Source organism: Bos indicus x Bos taurus, chromosome 10 (genome assembly GCF_003369695.1).
Source record: "Bos indicus x Bos taurus breed Angus x Brahman F1 hybrid chromosome 10, Bos_hybrid_MaternalHap_v2.0, whole genome shotgun sequence".
Classification (NCBI taxonomy): Eukaryota; Metazoa; Chordata; class Mammalia; order Artiodactyla; family Bovidae; genus Bos; species Bos indicus x Bos taurus.
The window spans coordinates 23676284-23695829 of NC_040085.1; the positions used below are offsets into that span (position 1 = coordinate 23676284).

Genomic DNA, 19546 nt, shown 5'->3' on the forward strand with positions numbered 1-19546 from the left:
ACCACTTAGAAACTTAACAGTCTAATATTTGAAATCTCAAAACATTCAAAGCTATATCTTTCCTTCCTCTAAAATATTTGACAACCAACCTATTTTTTAAGGTTTTTTTTAATCGAGGTATATTTGATGTACAATAGTATATAAGCTTTGAGTATACAGCATAGTGATCCACAATTTTTAAATATTATACTTCATTTATAGTTATTATAAAGTATTGGCTATACTTTATATTTTAAATGCTTCATAAGTACTTAACCTTTAGTTAGTATCTCAATTTAGTATCAATAATTTTATTATATAAGATATACATATATATTCAACCTTGGGAGATTATACATTTCTAAAAATGTGTCCATTTTTTTCTTGGCTGCCCATTTTATTGGCATATATTAATAGTTTTTCATACTGTCTCTGTTCTTTGTATTGCTTTAGCAATTCTCTGAGGTAGTTCTTTGAGCATGGAGCTCAGAGAAAGGATAGGATAGGATATTATCAAGTATTTTAGAGAATGCTTTCAATATTTCATCTCTCACAATGATCTATTAGTAACTAACTTCAGGAATTAATATATTCTTTAATTCATCAAACTTAATAGAAGAAGGAGAGAGAGAGAAAGAATCCTGGGTGACTTTGGCTTCTAATGTTGGAACTCCCGGCACAGCCCTATGTGAGGCAGCCTTGGTGGTCCAGCAACATTGTGTAAGTGTCTCCTGGTTGGACAATGAATGGCACTGGGGCTTTGTCAGGGACCTGTCTCCTTTATGCACTGCCAGTCTCCAGTGTCAGTGTTAATTAGTCTTCAGGTCTCCTGTTTGTCTGCTCGAATGCATCCTGGATAAGCCAAATTAATAAGTGGGAGCCGGCCAGCTGCCTGGCCATCGAATATGGCACTGCACTCAGACAGAGGGCAGCCCTGTGCTTTGATCGTGTGGAAAAGTTTAATGCTAACAGGCCACGTGGGAGGCTGTGCCCGTTGGGGTGCAAACAGGACCTCGGGACCCAGCAGGGAAGCTGCTGTCCTTTGGACTGGTTTCAGTGTTTCTCATTTCAAACCCATGAGGCTCGGAGGCCCCAGACACTTACTTCACATTTTGCTTCATCTTTCCCCCGGGAGTTGCTTCCTTGAATTCTCATAGTGGGTGGTAGATCATCAGCAAGGGAACAAAAATCATTATCTCTTTGTTCCAAACAGGAGATTTGCACTGAGGTGTATTTTCATAAATAGAGTGTGTAGAATTTGTAGTTCATAATCTCCAGCCATGACTCTCTTGCTGTTCTGCATATGACATGTTTCCCAACCAATTTTACAAAGTTATAAAAGTGACAGATAATATATTGGATGCCACTTGATAGTGCCAGGCATTCTGCAAACCACTTTACATGCATTGGCTCATTTAATTCATGTATCTTGCCTGTAGGGCTTCCCTGATAGCTCAGTGGGTAAAGAATCTGCCTGTAATGCAGGAGACCCTGGTTCGATTCCTGGGTCGGGAAGATCTGCTGGAAATGGAATAGGCTACTCACTCCAGTATTCTTGGGCTTCTCTTGTGGCTTAGCTGGTAAAGAATCTGCCTGCAGTGCGGGATACTTGGGTTTGATCCCTGGATTAGGAAGATCCCCTAGAGAAGGGAAAGACTATTGTGCCTGTGAGTAAGGGGGTCCCCGTTTTGCAAATGAGAAAAGCCACAACCCACATGCATTCAGGTACGTGTGGATCCAAGCACCAGCCTTTTACCACACCACTACCTGGCCAATCTGGGGAGTTTGATGGACACCATGGGCTCTGTCATCTAGCACAAAGGGAGAACCACAGTGATCAACCCTTTTAATTCAGACAGAGACAGAGGTTTTGTTTGTGTAATTGAGAAAAGAAGCTCTACATTGGGCTTTGCTTTGCCTAGGAAGAAATAACCTTGAAGAAATTACTGTCCTGGCTTCAGTTATGTCCTTTTACCAAAATACAGGCCTGCCTCACTGTATATTATTTGTATTCATGTAACATAGTTCTCTATAAATGAAACTGTTGGAATATGAATGCAATAGAAGACCATTTAATTTGAAACCCTCTCCCAATTTATATTGTGAGAATAAATATGGCTTCAGAATCATAGTTTGGTATCATCAGAAAAGTTTATGTGGTCATAAAAGTTCATTGGAAAATGTCAATTCTTGAAAGTAGAACTCTTCCAAAGTGTGTCTGATCAGTCTCCTGCATCTTAGTCTGCTGTCACAACTATTCAATCAGGAGAACAATCTTTGCTACTTTCCTGTGCCTTCCAGCATGAAGTGGTAGATGTTTCAGATCAGATCAGTTGCTCAGTCGTGTCTGACTCTTTGCGACCCCATGAATCGCAGCACGCCAGGCCTTCTTGTCCATCACCAACTCCCGGAGTTCACTCACACTCACGTCCATTGAGTCAGTGATGCCATCCAGCCATCTCATCCTCTGTCGTCCCCTTCTCCTCCTGCCCCCAATCCCTCCCAGCATCAGAGTCTTTTCCAATGAGTCAACTCTTCGTATCAGGTGGCCAAAGTACTGGAGTTTCACCTTTAGCATCATTGCTTCCAAAGAAATCCCAGGGCTGATCTCCTTCAGAATGAACTGGTTGGATCTCCTTGCAGTCTAAGGGACTCTCAAGAGTCTTCTCCAACACCACAGTTCAAAAGCATCAATTCTTCGGCGCTCAGCCTTCTTCACAGTCCAACTCTCACACTAAGCACTTTCACATCAGCTTGGGACAGTCACAGTGTTTCACTGGGACCTGTTGATGTACCTAGGGAGGAAAGTGAAAGTGTTAGTCGCATCTGACTCTGCGACTCCATGGACTGTAGCCTGCCAGTCTCCTCTGTCCATGGGATTCTCCAGGCAAGAATACTAGAATGGGTAGCCATTCACTGTTCTAAGGGGATATTCATGACCCAGTGATTGAACCCGGGTCTCCCGCATTGCAGGCAGAGTCTTTACCATCTGAGTCACCAGGGAAGCCCCAGGAAGGAAGGAAAAAGTAGAGACAAGGAGATCATATTACGTCCCTAGAGAGCTCACTCAGTCAGGGTCAAAATTGCTAAATTTTTTTTTCCACTTTCCTACACATAAGAATCTTGATGCTTTGGCCAGATGCATGGAGGTCTCTGGACAAGTTTGGGGATGAGTAAATGAAACCTGCATGGTGATTTTGCAGGGATTAATATAAATAGACAAATATAATATAAGGTAAAACATAAATGCTCTCTGGAAGATAGATGTTCAAAAGATTCAAAAACTTTGGATTGGAAGGGTTTTATGGTAGTGGTGGCATCTCAGAAAAACTTTATTAGGATGAATAGGATTTTATCAAATGCACTAGAAAGTATGTAGGGAGTGAGAGCAGGGTGGACAAAGAACTGCATGAGTGGAGGCATGGAGCTGGCAATACTGGTTGATATAGTTTGGAAACGTGTAATTTTGGTCTCATTAGTCAAATATATGGGAAAATATAAAGCTGAAAAAGGAAAAGGCCTTAAATTTCAGCCTGGAAGTTTGAATTCATTTGAATGAGCAACAAGAATCCATTAGTTTCATCTTTTTTTTTGTCCCTTTGCCTTTTTATTTTCAATGGATGATCTTGCATTTTAATCCATAGAGACCACAAAAAACTTAAGTTTCAAAGTTAAGTTTTGATCTTCTCTCCCTTAAAACAAAAAAGAATAGAATAAAAACAATACATTCACCTCTTCCAGCTCTATATACACTATCCCTCTTCCCTCTCTGATAGCTCTAACCCAAAGTCATTATTTTGATAATAGAATAGTGATGGGAGGGGAGGTACTTATCATTTTGGTCACAGTAAAAATATAAAAAGGAATGCATGTACTGATAAAGCTTTTAGGAGTTACATGACTAGGTAACCTATGAGACATACAAAAACAGAGGAGAAAAGGACAACTCTCCTTTTTCTTGCGCTAATAACTGGCTGGATACTGATGTAGAGGACCCACTTGGGATAAAATATAATGACATACTTCCCTGGTAGCTCAGTTGGTAAAGAATCTGCCTGCAATGCAGGAAACCCAGGTTCGACCCCTGGGTCAGGAACATCCCCTGGAGAAGGAAATGGCAACCCACTCTAGTATTCTTGCCTGGAAAATCCTATGGAACCTGGTGGGCGATAGTCCATGGGGTCACAAGAGTTGGACACAACTGAGCGACTAAACCACCACCACAAATTTTGGACATGTTGATGTAACATACATTTGAGAAACACTGGTAGAGTATTAGGTTCATAGGAGAGAACTAGCAAAGAGGTAAAGGAAAATCATACAACAGTAGAAAATTATTAAGTAGGTATTGTGGAGAGGACAGACATACTGACAAATAAAGGTAAAAGTGTAGGAGTTGGGGGAGGAATGTTTTGAAATAATGATGGACTGGTTTTAAGGTATTTGTTCCAGATAAGATGGATCATTTAAAAAAAAATAAATGAACCTTTGCATCCCTGCAGACAAAGTTTTCCTAGATAGCACTAGAGTGATTATCAGAATACTTCATCATAGATATTCAAAATAAACTCTATTAAAAACGTTTGAAAAATAACTATGTCAATGGGAAGAGCCTGCATTTAGGCCCTCATGTCCTGTGATCAGCCTCATGATCCCAGGAGGGAATCCCTGGAGGTGATTCTGAGGTTGCAGCTGATGCTGAACTTGACAGAATTCCCTGCCATCATGCTTTCATCTGCAGTACAATCTGATAGTCTCCCAGAGTCATCTAGGATTTCAGCAATCTAGGTGGCAATATTGTAAGAGAAAATGTCAAGTAACTAATTTCGAAGGACCTCTTTTGCCTTTTCTGTTCAGGGCTGTTGTGCTTCTGGATTACTTCACATGTTCATAGTAAACATTCTGGGATGCTGGTTTTGGAAACACCAAGTTCTTGAATACAGATTTCCCGACATAAAGGCATCCTTTCTAACCGTACTCTTCCAAAATACCTTCCTTTGTGCTTCTGTAAATTCCTCCAAGAGTATACCTTTCTCTGTTTTTTTGAACCATTTATGGTGATGTGTTTATGGTGAATATCTGGTGCTTTAATATATTCTCTTGAACAATGGCACGCCAGTAATGGCCGTGACCGACAGACAAAAGTGATCATGACTCAGCTCTAGCTTGGGAGAAATGAAGCCTTTTCTTCTACCCAATGCATTTCTGCCACTGTACAAACATATCAAAACTTAGGGAAATGCCCCTTGTCTGGGTTAACTGCCTTTTGTGACAGATTTGTTACAGGTAATTGTAGTTTCCATGTCACCAAATGAAAACTATCTGATCTGAGGGCTCTTGATTACCAAAAAACAACATATGGTAAATTCTGGATATCCTGTCTGTAGTAAATCATATTTAAAATGATTTCACATGATTTAGTAAAATATTAATGCGAAGGGTAGGTGAACAAAAGTGAAGAGAGGTTTGATCCTCCCCAACCTGGCTTCTCATGCTGTGTGGTGGTTCAAGACCTCGGAATTTTTGCAACATCTATTTTAAGCTTTTGGACTATGAATCTGAAGAGGATCTGGGCTCTTAATTTGCTAGGACTAGTCCTTACATTGCTTTTGCCTCTCTTTTCGAGAGACCAAAAAGCAGAGTTTTTCACCTGTGCCAAGTCGGAAGTTTTGCTGCGTTTCTTTAAAAAAATTAAAAAACGTTGAAGGTGATGCATTTCCCTGTTCCTGAAGAAAGGTATAGAATGAGTAATTATTTTTGTTTTTTGGTTTTGCTTCTTGCCCTGTAATTTGGATAAATAGTGATGGGTAAGGATTCCACACTTAATGCAGAGCACAGAGCATGGGTTCAGCAGATCTGTGTTCTTGAGGAAGTCTGACTGCCGCCTTCTCTTCACAGCAAGTGAGAAGCAGATGGCAGTCGTGTGTAAGGAGTCTCCAAAGGAGTATCTGCAGCCGTTCAAGGACAGCCTTGAAGAGTTCTTCCAGAAAGGTAGGAGATGTGGCATTCTGAAACGTCCTCCTGTCCCCCGTCTTCTCGGAGCCCCAGCACTCTGCACATCCTGCCTGAGCCCCGGCAGCGCCAAGGATCCCATAGACCATCTTCCCATGGTGGATCTGTGCGCAGTGTAGATGAAGTTGTCCTGTAACCTTTATATCACCTTTCAAATGTGCTGTAATAGTTTAAATCCTTTAACATTACTCCTGTCTCTATAAACTTCGCGAGGGAAAGCTTTCTCTTTGTCTCTTGATGGTTCCCCCGAGGATTCTCCATACCTGTGAACTGACAAGTGACGGCCATGCAAGGCTTATGCAGTCGTGTAGGCGGGTGGTGATTATCTTTCTGGTTTTATGAGCGTAGCAACTTGGAAACTGGTATTGTATTTTCCATTCCTTTTCAGAAAGGAAAATTGGGGCCAGGTGAATGTCACATATCCAATCACTTGGCACCCATCGGCCCTCAGGGGTTAGCAGATGGAAGTGATATACATGAGACCCAGTACTGACTTAAAAATCGTACCGAATTATGTTCCTTCCTCCATGGTTTTGGCAGGACTGGGGAACTTTTGTTGAGCCCTGCTAGTGAGTATGAAAGTTTAATGCCTTTTGGATATTTCCTATTCTGGTTTCTCAAATCCAACTTATGATGTGAAACAAAAATAAGTGTGGGGTGCAATTTTCAGTTGTAAAAGAAATAACTCATGGGGAATGTAATGTACAGGATGGTGACTGTAGTTAATAATACTGTACTGTGTATTTGAAAGTTGCTAAGAGAGTAGATCTTAAAGCGTTCTCATCGCACACACAAAATTTGTAGCTCTACATGGACTGATGTTAACTAGACTTACTGTGATGATCATTTCACTATTTATGTGTGTGTGTGTATGTGTGTGTGTAATCATTATGTTGTACACCTGAAGCTAATGTTTTACATCAATTATATCTAAATAAACAAAAAAAAAGTGTGCGGTAGTAAGAGGGGGCTTTTGTCTTTGCTCAAAAGCCAGGGGAAATGCATGTAGGAACCTTTAGTGGTTTATTAGCATGCTATTTCTATTTATTAATAAGGCCACATGATACCAAACTATCAACAAAAGACCTTTAAGCAGAGTAAATCCATCAAGTATGGCCAAACCACCTTGGGAACTGGCAGGGAAATTCTCAGTCCATGAGTCAGAGAAACTTCATTCCAACTGGCCCCTTGGTACAGAGTTCATTGCTCCCTCCTCCTGGATGAGGTCTCATTTGTGTTGAAGCAGAAGTCAGAGTTCTCTCTTGGCCACAGCTGAACCTCAAATATGTTGGGAGTCCTGGCACCAGGCCACGGTATCATTTTGAGGACAGTAATACCAACATTTATGAGTTATATGGCTAAAATTAGATTTTATATGTGATTTATAAAGTAGATGCATTGCTTTTTTTTAATTTATTTTTTTAATTGAAGTATAATTGCTTTACAGAATTTTGTTTTCTGTCAAACCTCAACATGAATCAGACATAGGTATACATATATCCTCTCCCTTTTGAACCTCCCTCTCATCTCCTGCCCCATCTCAGTCCTCTAGATTGATACAGAGCCCATGCTTGAATTTCCTGAGCCATACAGCAAATTCCGGTTGGCTATCTATTTTACATATGGCCATGTAAGTTTCCATGTTACTCTTTCCATACATCTCACCCTCTCCTCCCCTCTCGCCATGTCCATAAGACTATTCTCTATGTCTGTTTTTCAACTGTTGCCCTGTAAATAAATTCTTTAGTACCATTTTTCTAGATTCTGTATATATGTGTTAGAATACAATATTTATCTTTCTCTTTCTGACTCACTTCACTCTGTATAATAGGTTTTCAAATGTGTTCCTTTTTATGGCTCAGTAGTATTCCATTGTGTATATGTACCACCACTTCTTTATCCATTCATCTGTTGATGGACATCTAGGTTGCTTCCATGCTCTAGCTATGGTAAATAGTGCTGCAATGAACAATGGGACACATGTGTCTCTTTCAATTTTGGTTTCCTCGGGGTATATGCCTAGGAGTGGGATTGCTGGGTCATATGGTGGCTTTATTCCTAGTTTTTTAAGGAATCTCTACCATCTTCCATAGTGGGTATATCCATTTGCATTCCCCACCAACAGTGCAAGAGCATTCCCTTTTCTTCACACCCTGTCCAGCTTTTATTGTTTGTAGACTTTTTCATGATGGCTATTCTGACCTGTGTAAGGTCATATCTAATTGTGGTTTTGATTTGCATTTCTCTAATAATGAGTGATGTTGAGCATCTTTTCATGTGTTTGTTAGCCATCTGTATGTCTTCTTTGGAGAAATGTCTGTTTAGGTCTTTTTTCCCACTTTTTGATTGGGTTGTTTGTTTTTCTGGCATTGAGTTATATGAGCTGCTTGTATATTTTGGAAATTAATCCTTTGTTAGTTGTTTCATTTGCTATGATACATTGCTTTATGTTTATTTCATGTATAGCCTAAATGGCCTAAAGAAGAGCACACAATATTTCCTTTTGCTGACCTCAAATTAATAATTTCTACTTTTGACATATGTATAGGAAACTTGAAATGAGGTCATGTGTGCTTAAATTTCATTCCTTTTTCCCCCATTTCTGGATTTTTTTAAATTCTTTTATTGAAGTCTAGATGATTTACAGTATTGTGTTAGTTTCAGGTGGAATGTATGTATGTATGTGTGTGTGTATATATATATATATAAATATTTATATTCTTTTTCAGATTCTTTTCCCTTATAGTCTAATATAAAAGATTCAGTAAGGTTTCCTGTGCTATGTAGTAGGTCCTTATTATCTATTTTGTATATAGTAGACATGGAAGAGCCTGGTACGCTGCAGTCCATGGGGTCACTGAGAATCGGACACAACTGAGTGACTTCACTTTCACTTTTCACTTTCATGCATTGGAGAAAGAAATGGCAACCCGCTCCAGTGTTCTTGCCTGGAGAATCCCAGGGATGGGGGAGCCTGGTGGGCTGCCATCTGTGGGGTCTCACAGACTCGGAGACGACTGAAGCAACTTAGCAGCAGCAGCAGAGTGTATATGTTAAGCCCAAACTACTAATTTATCCCTCTCTCTGCCCTTCCTTTTTCCTTTGGTAACCATAACTTTATTTTCTTTGTCTGTGAATCTCTTTCTGTTTTGGAAATATGTTCATTTGTATCATTTTTTTAGATTCCACATATAAGTGATAACATTTGATATTTGTCTTAACCTGTCTTATTTCACTTAGTATAATAATCTCCAAGTCCATCCATGTTGCTGCAGATGGGATTTTTCACTTTTTTATAGCTGAGTAATATTCCATGGTGTGTATATGGATGTGTATATATGTGTATATGTAAGCTTCCTGAGTAGCTCAGTTGGTAAAGAATCTGCCTGCAATGTGGGAGACCTGGGTGGTTGGGAAGATCCCCTGGAGGAGGGCATGGCAGGCAACCCACTCAAGTATTCTTGCCTGGAAAATCACTGAGGACAGAGGAGCCTGGCAGGCTACAGTCCATGGGGTCGCAAAGAGCTGGACATGACTGAGTGACTAAGCACAGTATACACACACACACACACACACACACACACTCACCACATCTTTATTCTTTTGTCTGTCAGTGGACATTAAGGTTGCTTCCATGTCTTGGCTGTCCATTTCTATTTTTAATTGCTGTTCTTTTATATCTAAAAAATTCTGCAGTGAGGATGCCTGGATATTATCAGTCTGTATGCTATAATGGCCTTATGATGTTTTCAAATTAGCTAGCATTTAAACAGAGAAGGCAATGGCACCCCACTCCAGTACTCTTGCCTGGCAAATCCCATCAACGGAGGAGCCTGGTAGGCTGCAGTCCATGGGGTCACTAAGAGTCGGACACGACTGAGCGACTTCACTTTGACTTTTCACTCTCATGCACTGGAGAAGGAAATGGCAACCTGCTCCAGTGTTCTTGCCTGGAGAATCCCAGGAATGGGGGAGCCTGGAGGGCTGCCGTCGGTGGGGTCGCACAGAGTTGGACACGACTGAAGCAACTTAGCAGCAGCAGCAGCAGCAGCATTTTAAAACACTTACATTGTGAATTTTATTCCTTTTGTTGGAAAAATATAAATATGAATAGATTTAGAACATTGAAAATCTTCTTCAGTGCCTTGGAAAGGATTTGCAAATCACTCTTGGGAATTCTGTCCTAATTTCTTCTCTACAAGGTTTCTTAAGAAACTATGATCTGTTCTGAGAGTAGGAATGGAGCTGAGGCAAACTGAACCTTGTGTCAAGAAAGCAAGGATGTGGCCAGAGTAAGCTGTCCTAAGAAAGCCCTAGAGCAGCGGTTCTCAACCCTGACTGCATACTAGGATTGCCTGGGGGAGATTTTTAAAATTTCAACACCCAAGCCAAATTCCAGACCTACTTCCAGGATCTCTGGGGGCGAGACCAGGCGTCAGCACTCTTTTTTTTTAACTCCCCACGTAATCCCAGTGTGCAGCCCAGGTTGAGAACCGCTGTTTTCAACCTTGGTTTACCTTTTAATGCGTCTTCAAAAATATTTCTTCAGAGCCCACTATGTGTTAGGCATTGTGACAGAAGCTGACAACCCTAAGATGAACCATAGACCCCTTGTCCCTCTCCCAGGGATCAACTCACTGGGGAAAGGTCTATAATTGAATAAAGAAGTCACCTCTTCTTTATCCAGCAGAATGAAGGGCAGTTGGGAAGGACATAGGAATAACCTCAAATTATGGTTAAAACAAAGTCAGCCAAAATGAGACACGAAAAGAATTTGAAGGAAAATTACTATTCTAAAAAGAATTTTAAAATATAAAAATAAACCTTAAACATTCCCAATATCATGTGGTGAAATAGAGCCTCTGTTGAAATACCTGTTACTGTTGACTCATTACTTAACTGAGTTGGTCAAAAAAGCAGTCTAGATTTGTGTTGCCCAGGATGGTAGGCGCTGGCCACGTGCAGCTGCTGAGCAATTGAAATGTGGCTGATCCAAACTTAGATGTGCCATAGGAATCAATCATACATCAGATTTTGAAGACAGTCCCCCAAAATATTTCTTCTTTTTTATATTGGTTTCATGGTAAATAGCATTTTTTTCCTATGTTGGGTTAAACTAATAAAATATATTATTAATCTTAATTGACTTGTTTTTGTTTTAAAGCATGGATACTAGACCATTTAAAATTATGTCTGTGGCTTGCTTTGCACTCAGTTGGACAAGCTGTCTAGAAGCATGATCCCTTGGCCTTTCCCACCATATTCCTTCATTCTCTTCTCCACGTAATTGTTTTACCCTCTGAGCTTATTGAATCTGGGTTATTGGGACCCAGTATCACAAACTCGCCTCTCCCCACTCATTCTCTGGATCTGGCTGTTTGGCTCTCAGATGTGAGTGCTTAACTGAAGGAGGTGATAGCTTGCTGCTTCATCAGGCTGCCTGTCTGTGGTTCAGGGGGTGGGTCCTTGCTATATTGCAGTATATACGAATGAAATAGCTCTTGGCTACTGTAGAGTTCCACATAGCAGTCCCTTTCTTCTGGAGATGGTTCATTGATTCACAGAAAATGTGGGATTTCCTGTCTACTATAAATATGCATTATCCACCCTGGATAATCATGTTTTTATGGCAGTTATCACAAGTTTAGGTGTCATCTACTATGCTACTCAATATAAGTAGCAACATTATTCCAAGTGCTACTCAGTTCAGTCACTCAGTCGTGTCCAACTCTTTGCCGACCCATGGACAACAACACACCAGGCTTCCCTTTCCATCACCAACTCCCAGAGCTTACTCAAACTCATGTCCATTAAGTCAGTGATGCCAATCCAACAATCTCATCCTCTGTCATCCCCTTCTCCTGCCTTCAATCTTTCTCAGCATCAGGATATTTTCATTGAGTCAGTTCTTCACATCAGGTGGCCAAAGAAACAAAAATTGCTGCCAATTAAGCCAGGACTTGTCATAGATTCCAAGATGTACCCCAGTATCAAAGATGCTGAAATACGAAAATTCCATCAATTTTGAAATTGATGTAATATGGTACTATAGTTCAGTTAAGTCGCTCAGTCGTGTCCAACTCCTTGAAACCCCATGAACCGCAGCACACCAGGCCTCTCTGTCCATCACCAACTCCCACAATCTACCCGAACCCATGTCCATTGAGTCAGTGGTGGCATCCAACCATCTCATTCTCTGTCATCCCCTTCTCCTCCTGCCCTCAATCTTTCCCAGCATCAGGGTCCTTTGAAATGAATCAGCTCTTTGCATCAGGTGGTTAAAGTATTGGAGTTTCAGCTTCAACATCAGTCCCTCCAATGAACACCCAAGACTGATCTCCTTTAGGATGGACTGGTTGGATCTCCTTGCAGTCCAAGGGACTGTCAAGAGTCTTCTCCAACACCACAGTTCAAAAGCATCAATTCTTCGGTGCTCAGCCTTCTTCACAGTCCAACTATCACATCCATATTACTACTGGAAAAACCATAGCCTTGATTATACAGACTTTTGTTGACAAAGTAATGTCTCTGCTTTTTAATATGCTATCTAGGTTGGTCATAACTTTGCTTCCAAAGAGTAAGGGTCTTTTAATTTCATGGCTGCAGTCACCATCTGCAGTGATTTTGGAGCCCAGAAAAATAAAGTCTGACACTGTTTCCACTGTTTCCCCATCTATTTCCCACGAAGTAATGGGACCGGATGCCATGATCTTAGTTTTCTGAATGTTGAGCTTTAAGCCAACTTTTTGACTCTCCTCTTTCACTTTCATCAAGAGGCTCTTTAGTTCTTATTCACTTTCTGCCATAAGGGTGGTGTCATCTGCATATCTGAGGTTATTGATATTTCTCCCAGCAGTCTTGATTCCAGCTTGTGCTTCTTCTAGCCCAACGTTTCTCATGATGTACTCTGCATATAAGTTAAATAAGCAGGGTGACAATATACAGCCTTGATGTACTCCTTTTCCTATTTGGAACCAGTCTGTTGTTCCATGTCCAGTTCTAACTCTTGCTTCCTGACCTGCATACAGATTTCTCAAGAGGCAGGTCAGGTGGTCTGGTATTCCCATCTCTTGAAGAATTTCCCACAGTTTATTGTGATCCACACAGTCAAAGGCTTTGGCATAGTCAATAAAGCAGAAACAGATGTTTTTTTGGAACTCTCTTGCTTTTTCCATGATCCAGCGGATGTTGGCAATTTGATCTCTGGTTCCTCTGCCTTTTCTAAAACCAGCCTGAACATCTGGAAGTTCACGGTTCACATATTGCTGAAGCCTGGCTTGGAGAATTTTGAGCATGACTTTACTAGCGTGTTCACAGGACTTCTGTGGTGGTCCAGTGGTAAAGACTCCACTCTTCCAATGTAGGGGGCATGGGTTCAATCCCTGGGCAGGGAAGTTCTGCATGCTGCAGTGGTGCGGCCCAAACAAACAAATAAGACAGGGGTTGACAACCTTTATGTGCTTCCCTGGTGGCTCAGACGGTAAAGCATCTGCCTGCAGTGTGGGAGACCCGAGTTCGATCCCTAGGTTGGGAAGATGCCCTGCAGAAGGAAATGGCAACCCACTCCAGTACTCTTGCCTGGAAAATTCCATGGACTAAGGAGCCTGGTAAGCTACAGTCCATGGGGTTACAAAGAGTGGGACACGACTGAGCTACTTCACTTTCACTTTCACTTTTCTAGTGTGTGCTGCTGCTGCTGCTAAGTCACTTCAGTCGTGTCCGACTCTGTGCGACCCCAGAGATGGCAGCCCACCAGACCCCCCCGTCCCTGGGATTCTCCAGGCAAGAACACTGGAGTGGGTTGCCATTTCCTTCTCCAATGCATGAAAGTGAAAAGTGAAAGTGAAGTCGCTCAGTCATGTCCGACTCTTAGCATGTGAGATGAATGCAATTGTGCAGTAGTTTGAGCATTCTTTGGCATTGCCTTTCTTTGGGATTGGAATGAAAACTGACCTTTTCCAGTCCTGTGGCCACTGCTGAGTTTTCCAAATTTGCTGACATATTGAGTGTAGCACTTTTACAGCATTATCTTTTAGGATTTGAAATAGCTCAACTGGAATTCCATCACCTCCACTAGCTTTGTTCGTAGTGATGCATCCACAGGCCCACTTGACTTCACGTTCCAGGATGTCTGGCTTTAGGTGAGTGATCACACCATCTTGATTATCTGGATTGTGAAGATCTTTTTTGTACAATTCTTCCGTGTATTCTTGCCACGTCATCTTAATATCTTCTGCTTCTGTTAGGTACCATAGTTAGGCATATCAGATCAGAGAGAAGGAATGATTAATGTTCTAGGTAAGTGAGGGGAGACTGAGCGAAGGAGATATTTTTGTTGAGATTTGAAAACAAAACCAAACAAAGATAACAGTGATGACAGTGACAGCAATGACAGTGATAGCTAATATTTGGTGATTGCTTCTATAGGCTAGGCACTGTGGGGAGTAGATCATTTTACTTAGTCTTCATGACAACCCTCTGAAGTAAACACTATTATCACCCTGTTGTACAGATGAGGAAATTAAAGATTAGAAATTCTCTGCAGACAAATTATGAAGGGTGTTCCAGGCAAAGGAAAACACTGCAAATCTCAGGATGAAAGACATGCTGTTTGGGCAATGGCAGAAGACTTGGTGTGATTGTATCACAAGGCATATGGCAAAAACTCAAGACCCCAAAGGAGAGGAGAATCTCAGTGACTTGCTTAAAAATATGAACTTTGTCTTATGGGCAAGTGAGAGCCCTTTGAAAAATTATGTGTGTGGGAGTGACATGTTCTGTTGGGCTTGTTTGTTGTGATGTTGGTGTGTTGGAATCATTTTGCTTTTTGTTGTTAAGAAATGCATTATAGAGAATTCCCTGGTGGTCCAGTGGTCAGGACTTCACACTCTCCCTGATGAAAGTGCAGTGTGCAGTTCAATCCCTGGTTGGGAAACTAAGATCCTACAAGCTGTGCACCATGGCCAAAAAAAAAGAAAAAAAAAATTTTAAAGAAATACATTGCAATTAAGAGCAATATAAAGAAGAGTTGGGATAGTAAATAATTGGAAGTCAGTCTATCAAGCTGTTCTGTAGCTGTGCAGCCAATGATGATAAGAACTTGAGCAATTTTGTAAGAACTTGAGCAAAAGCAACCACAGTAGAAATAAGAAAGGAAGAAACATATTGATAAAGCTTTTAGAAGTTACAAAACTGGATAACCTATGAGAAGTACAAACACAGAGGGGAAACAATGACTCTCCTTTTTCTTGCTTGAATAACTGGCTGGATACTGATCTGGAAGTCTCACTTGAGGTAGAATACGGTGGCATAAAGTTTGGACACGTTGACTTGACATAAATTTGAGACACAAATAGAATATGGGCTCAGAGGAGAGCATTGGGTGAGACTTCAGAGGATGGCAGTTTAAATCATAGGAATGAAGGAGATATCCCCCAAGAAAGGATGGAGAATGAAAAATTCCTGGAGTATCAGAATATCTGAGTACAAGGTATAATATAATAATCATAATTGAGAAAACATACTTCTATACTTCTGTAGTATTTGAGTATTTCTGGCTGGAAAGCCAGTTTTCTATTAGAGATTCATCTCTCCTAAAGCCTTAAGCAATTACATTCTTTACACCTGAGGAGTCACACGCATGCATTGTGACTCGGTTGGTTCATGGTTAGGCTAATTTTCATATGAGCTGCAGTTCGTTTCTTTTTGCCCTCATGATGGTTTAATTTTCTTTTGTAAATCATATCCTGTTGCCACACTCAAGTGGAGATGATGTGCTTGTCCTTCTTTCTTTTATCATCCTTCCCTTCTCCAAATGCCCTTAAATAGTGTTGTTTGACAAAGCGTGTGCTTAACTAATCTCGCTTTCCACCCAGAATCGAAAGTACTTTTAATGGCACCCCTTTTCCGAGTTGCATCCTCCACAATCTGAGCCCTTTCCCTGACTTCGCTTTGCTTTTCCACAGTAGGCTCTTATTGGTTCCAGTTTACAGCTCCGTTCAGAGTGACCTTGTGCAGGCGTTATTTGAGCTCATGTTTTCCCACCCGCAGATCAAACATGGTCATAATGATATGGCCTTCAAAAATGTGATGCTTGTATTAAAAGTCCCCATAAACGTGGCAGGGATCCTGTAATTGAAAGAAGGCGCAGAACAACTGATTAGATCTCAGGTATAGATCTTTAGGGTGGTCTTTTCATGCTGTTAAATTGGTCATTTGTATTTATAGCTTTGGCAGGGAGGGCTGGAATCTAACCTGGTGCTAATACCAACACTCTCCCACACTTGGCCTTATCTCATTCTCCATTAGTTTTACTTGGCATCCATGAGGGGAATCTTAAAGTGAATCTGAATGAACTGTGCTAGTCTTAATTTATCCAACTATCTTCTGAGGTTCTTTGACCATCTGAGATTAAAGATACACTTAATGTCAAGAAACTGTGTTCTAATAAAAACTAAGTAGATAAGTTTACCAAGTTAAAAAAAAATAACAATAATTCTGATTTTAAGCATTGAAAGCAAAAAGGTTTATCTATTAAGTTGCAGACACAGTGATAGCTGGAACTATGTCTGTCTGGTTCTGTTCATTTTCTTGTCTCAATATAATATAGGCTTAGCCTGGCCGATAATAGGTGTTAATAATTATTTTTTTAATTAATGAACAAAGAAACCTGTGTCTTGTAAAGTGCCTGCAGACTTTTTTCCCCCTACATGGGTTTCCTGTTTAAGTCCTTTTAGTGTTGGTAAATTGTGCCAGGATCTGGTAAGATGCGTTTTTGTTCTACATCACACACCTGTGGTTAGGTCTCCTGGATATCAAAGCATCTTTCTATGTTGCAGATATCCATTTTTTTCATAAATACTTAGAGTAGATTGATAAAGGCTGAAATTGAACCTCTGGAAACTGTGGAATAAGAACAGGTTATTAGGTAATCTCTTCACTTCAGCCCCCAGAATATAGAAAGAAAACCATCTGAGCCACTATATTCAGACTTTAAGGTTACAGAGATCAGGACAGGTCACTGATCTGGACCGTCAGACCTGTGAAAGGATATAATTCTTATATTCTTTACAGAACTTCCAGAAGGAAGGACTGTGGCAGGGGAAACACATACTCTACATGGGCCAAAATGAGTTCTTGTATACATCACTACTCAAAAAAGCACCCGTGGGGGTGACTCCAGAGAACATTAGATAGCCAAGAATTAAGACAGTCTTGTGATTTCCAGGTCACTGAAGTAACAGAGCAGTAATCCTTGGAAGGTGGAGAAAACCTTATCAGAGGTTTATCAAGTAGACTCTTATCTGACAGGATTAATTTGAATCCATTTTTTTTTCCAGAAATTTCTGTCAAGAGCATGTATTTTCCTCATGCCCCAACAGCTTCTGTATTTCTTCTTCTCCCTCCTCTCTGTCGTCTCCCTACCCACTCTCTGCCTCTTCTTCCTCCTCTCTTCTCCCTTCCACTCAACCCCCTTTAAATATTTAATTTACTCAAGTATTTACTCAAATATTTCCTCAATATTTCCTCAATATTTCATTTTCTTTTTTGGCTAAGCATCCAATAAATTCTCTTTTCAGTAACTTTTTTTCCCCTTTCTCTCCAATGAAAAGTTTTGCAAAAAAAAAAAAAAAAGTCTAAATTCTTTTTACTGATATAAATACCTGAAAAATATTGCCCCCCCCCCAAGAAAAAGAAAACTGATAGTTTAAAACTTCTAAATAAAACAGCACATCTTATGACCAAATGAAATTTATTCCCAGAATGTAAAGATGAGACTATATGGGGAAGTCTCATCTTGCTAATATAGTGAGTTAATACAATTCATCAATTAATAGCTCTAACAAGAAAACTCATGTGGTTAGCTCTTTGTTGTTGTTGTTCAGTCAGTAAGTCTTGTCTGACTCTTTGTGAATGCATGAACTGCAGCACACTCGGCTTCCCTGTCCTTCACCATCTCCCAGAGTTTGCTCAAACTCATGTCCATTGAGTCGGTGATGCCATCCAACCGTCTCATCCTCTGTCTCCCCCTTCTCCTGACCTCAATCTTTCCCAACATTAGAGTCTTTTCCAATGAATTGGCTTTTTGCATCAGGTGGCCAAAGTATCGGAGCTTCAGCTTCAGCATCAGTCCTTCCAATGAATATTCAGGATTATCTCTTTTAGGTGATTAAAAAATGCAGGTGACAGAACTCAACATCCATTCTTCATTTAAAAGCTCAATAATAATTAACTAGCACATACTTTCTTAATATAATAAAAATAAATCCATCATAACCCCAAATTTGCAACTCTTAGCATAGGTGAGAGCTCAATCTACCTTCTATATAAGAGCTTCTAGACATTGAAGAAAAATAACCAGCACCCATTAAAAAGAAAGACAAATAATATGAACAGAAACTGCTTTTTTTAACATATGAAAAATAACACTTTCAAAAGGAGAGGAATGCAAAATTAATTACCTTGAAATTCCATTTTTTCACATTCAAGACTGGCAAAATTATAAAAATTCAATAACAGACTCTTGGCAGTACAGTAGGATAGGTAAGCTTCCCTCTTTCTTGTTAAAATCTTCACATTGTACATCTATTCTTTCCCTAATCCAGCTAACATTTTTACTACCGGTGCTTTGAACTCATTTTCTGGTAAATTATTTATTTCTATTTCACTGTTTTGTTTTACAGGGGTTTCTTTCTTGCTCTTTCCTTTGAGAGCCATTCCTCTGCATTTTCATTTTACTTTCTCTGCCTCTGTGTATTTAGGTGAAACCGTTACACACATCTTATGTGAGAGCATCCCTATACAGACTGCATGTGTCCGATGCCTTCAGTGGGAGAGTTGGATTTGACACGGACACAAGTTCGTCTTTCCTTGGGGGGTGCTGTTAGCTCTTACCTTGGTAGAGGGTGTGGCTGGAGATGGAGGGGCTAGAGCTGGAACCAGGTATGGGGCAGGACACCCCTCTGCTCAGTGACCCTCACTGCCCTTTTAGGGACAGGGTTGGATCCCACGCTGCTGGAGCAGAAGTCCTGAGGTTCAGGCTCACACTGTCTCTGTCCCTTTTAAGTGTGTCCCATCTCTGCATGGAGACCCTTGCCTCAGAGAGGGGCAGTGCTGAAGCAAGGGGGGCTCGTGCAGGCTCTAAGCCCATGTCAGCTGCAGAGGTCCAAGCTGTTTCTGATGCTGTGCTGGTGTTGTTTTTTAGTTGCTAAGTCGTGTCCAACTCTTTTGTGACCCCATGAAGTGTAGACCACCAGGTCTCTGTCTCAGGCAAGAATATTGAAGTGGGTGGCCATTTCCTTTTCCAGGGGATCCTCCCAACCCAGGGATCAAACTCATATCTCTTGCTTTGGCAGGATTCTTTACCACTGCACCACCTGGGAATCCCTGTTCTTGTGTAGATGCCCTGAATTGTTTCCCTCCCTCCACTCGACACAGTCTTGGGTCCAAGTCCCCTTTTCCCTCACAGCCAGTCACTGACCTTAGTCTCTGGCACCCTGTCGTGGAGCCACAGTGCCCGGAGACTGGAGCCCACAGCAGATTCTCAGTGTGTGTT

General features: G+C 40.8%; 1 protein-coding gene across 1 annotated transcript in view; it reads left to right on the forward strand.

The window, feature by feature from the left end:
• FMN1 (formin 1) overlaps positions 1 to 19546 on the forward strand; it is a 457430-nt gene that overhangs the window by 345131 nt on the left and 92753 nt on the right. The window contains 1 exon segment of the mRNA XM_027553461.1: positions 5878 to 5970. Coding sequence (XP_027409262.1) covers positions 5878 to 5970 — 93 coding nt within the window.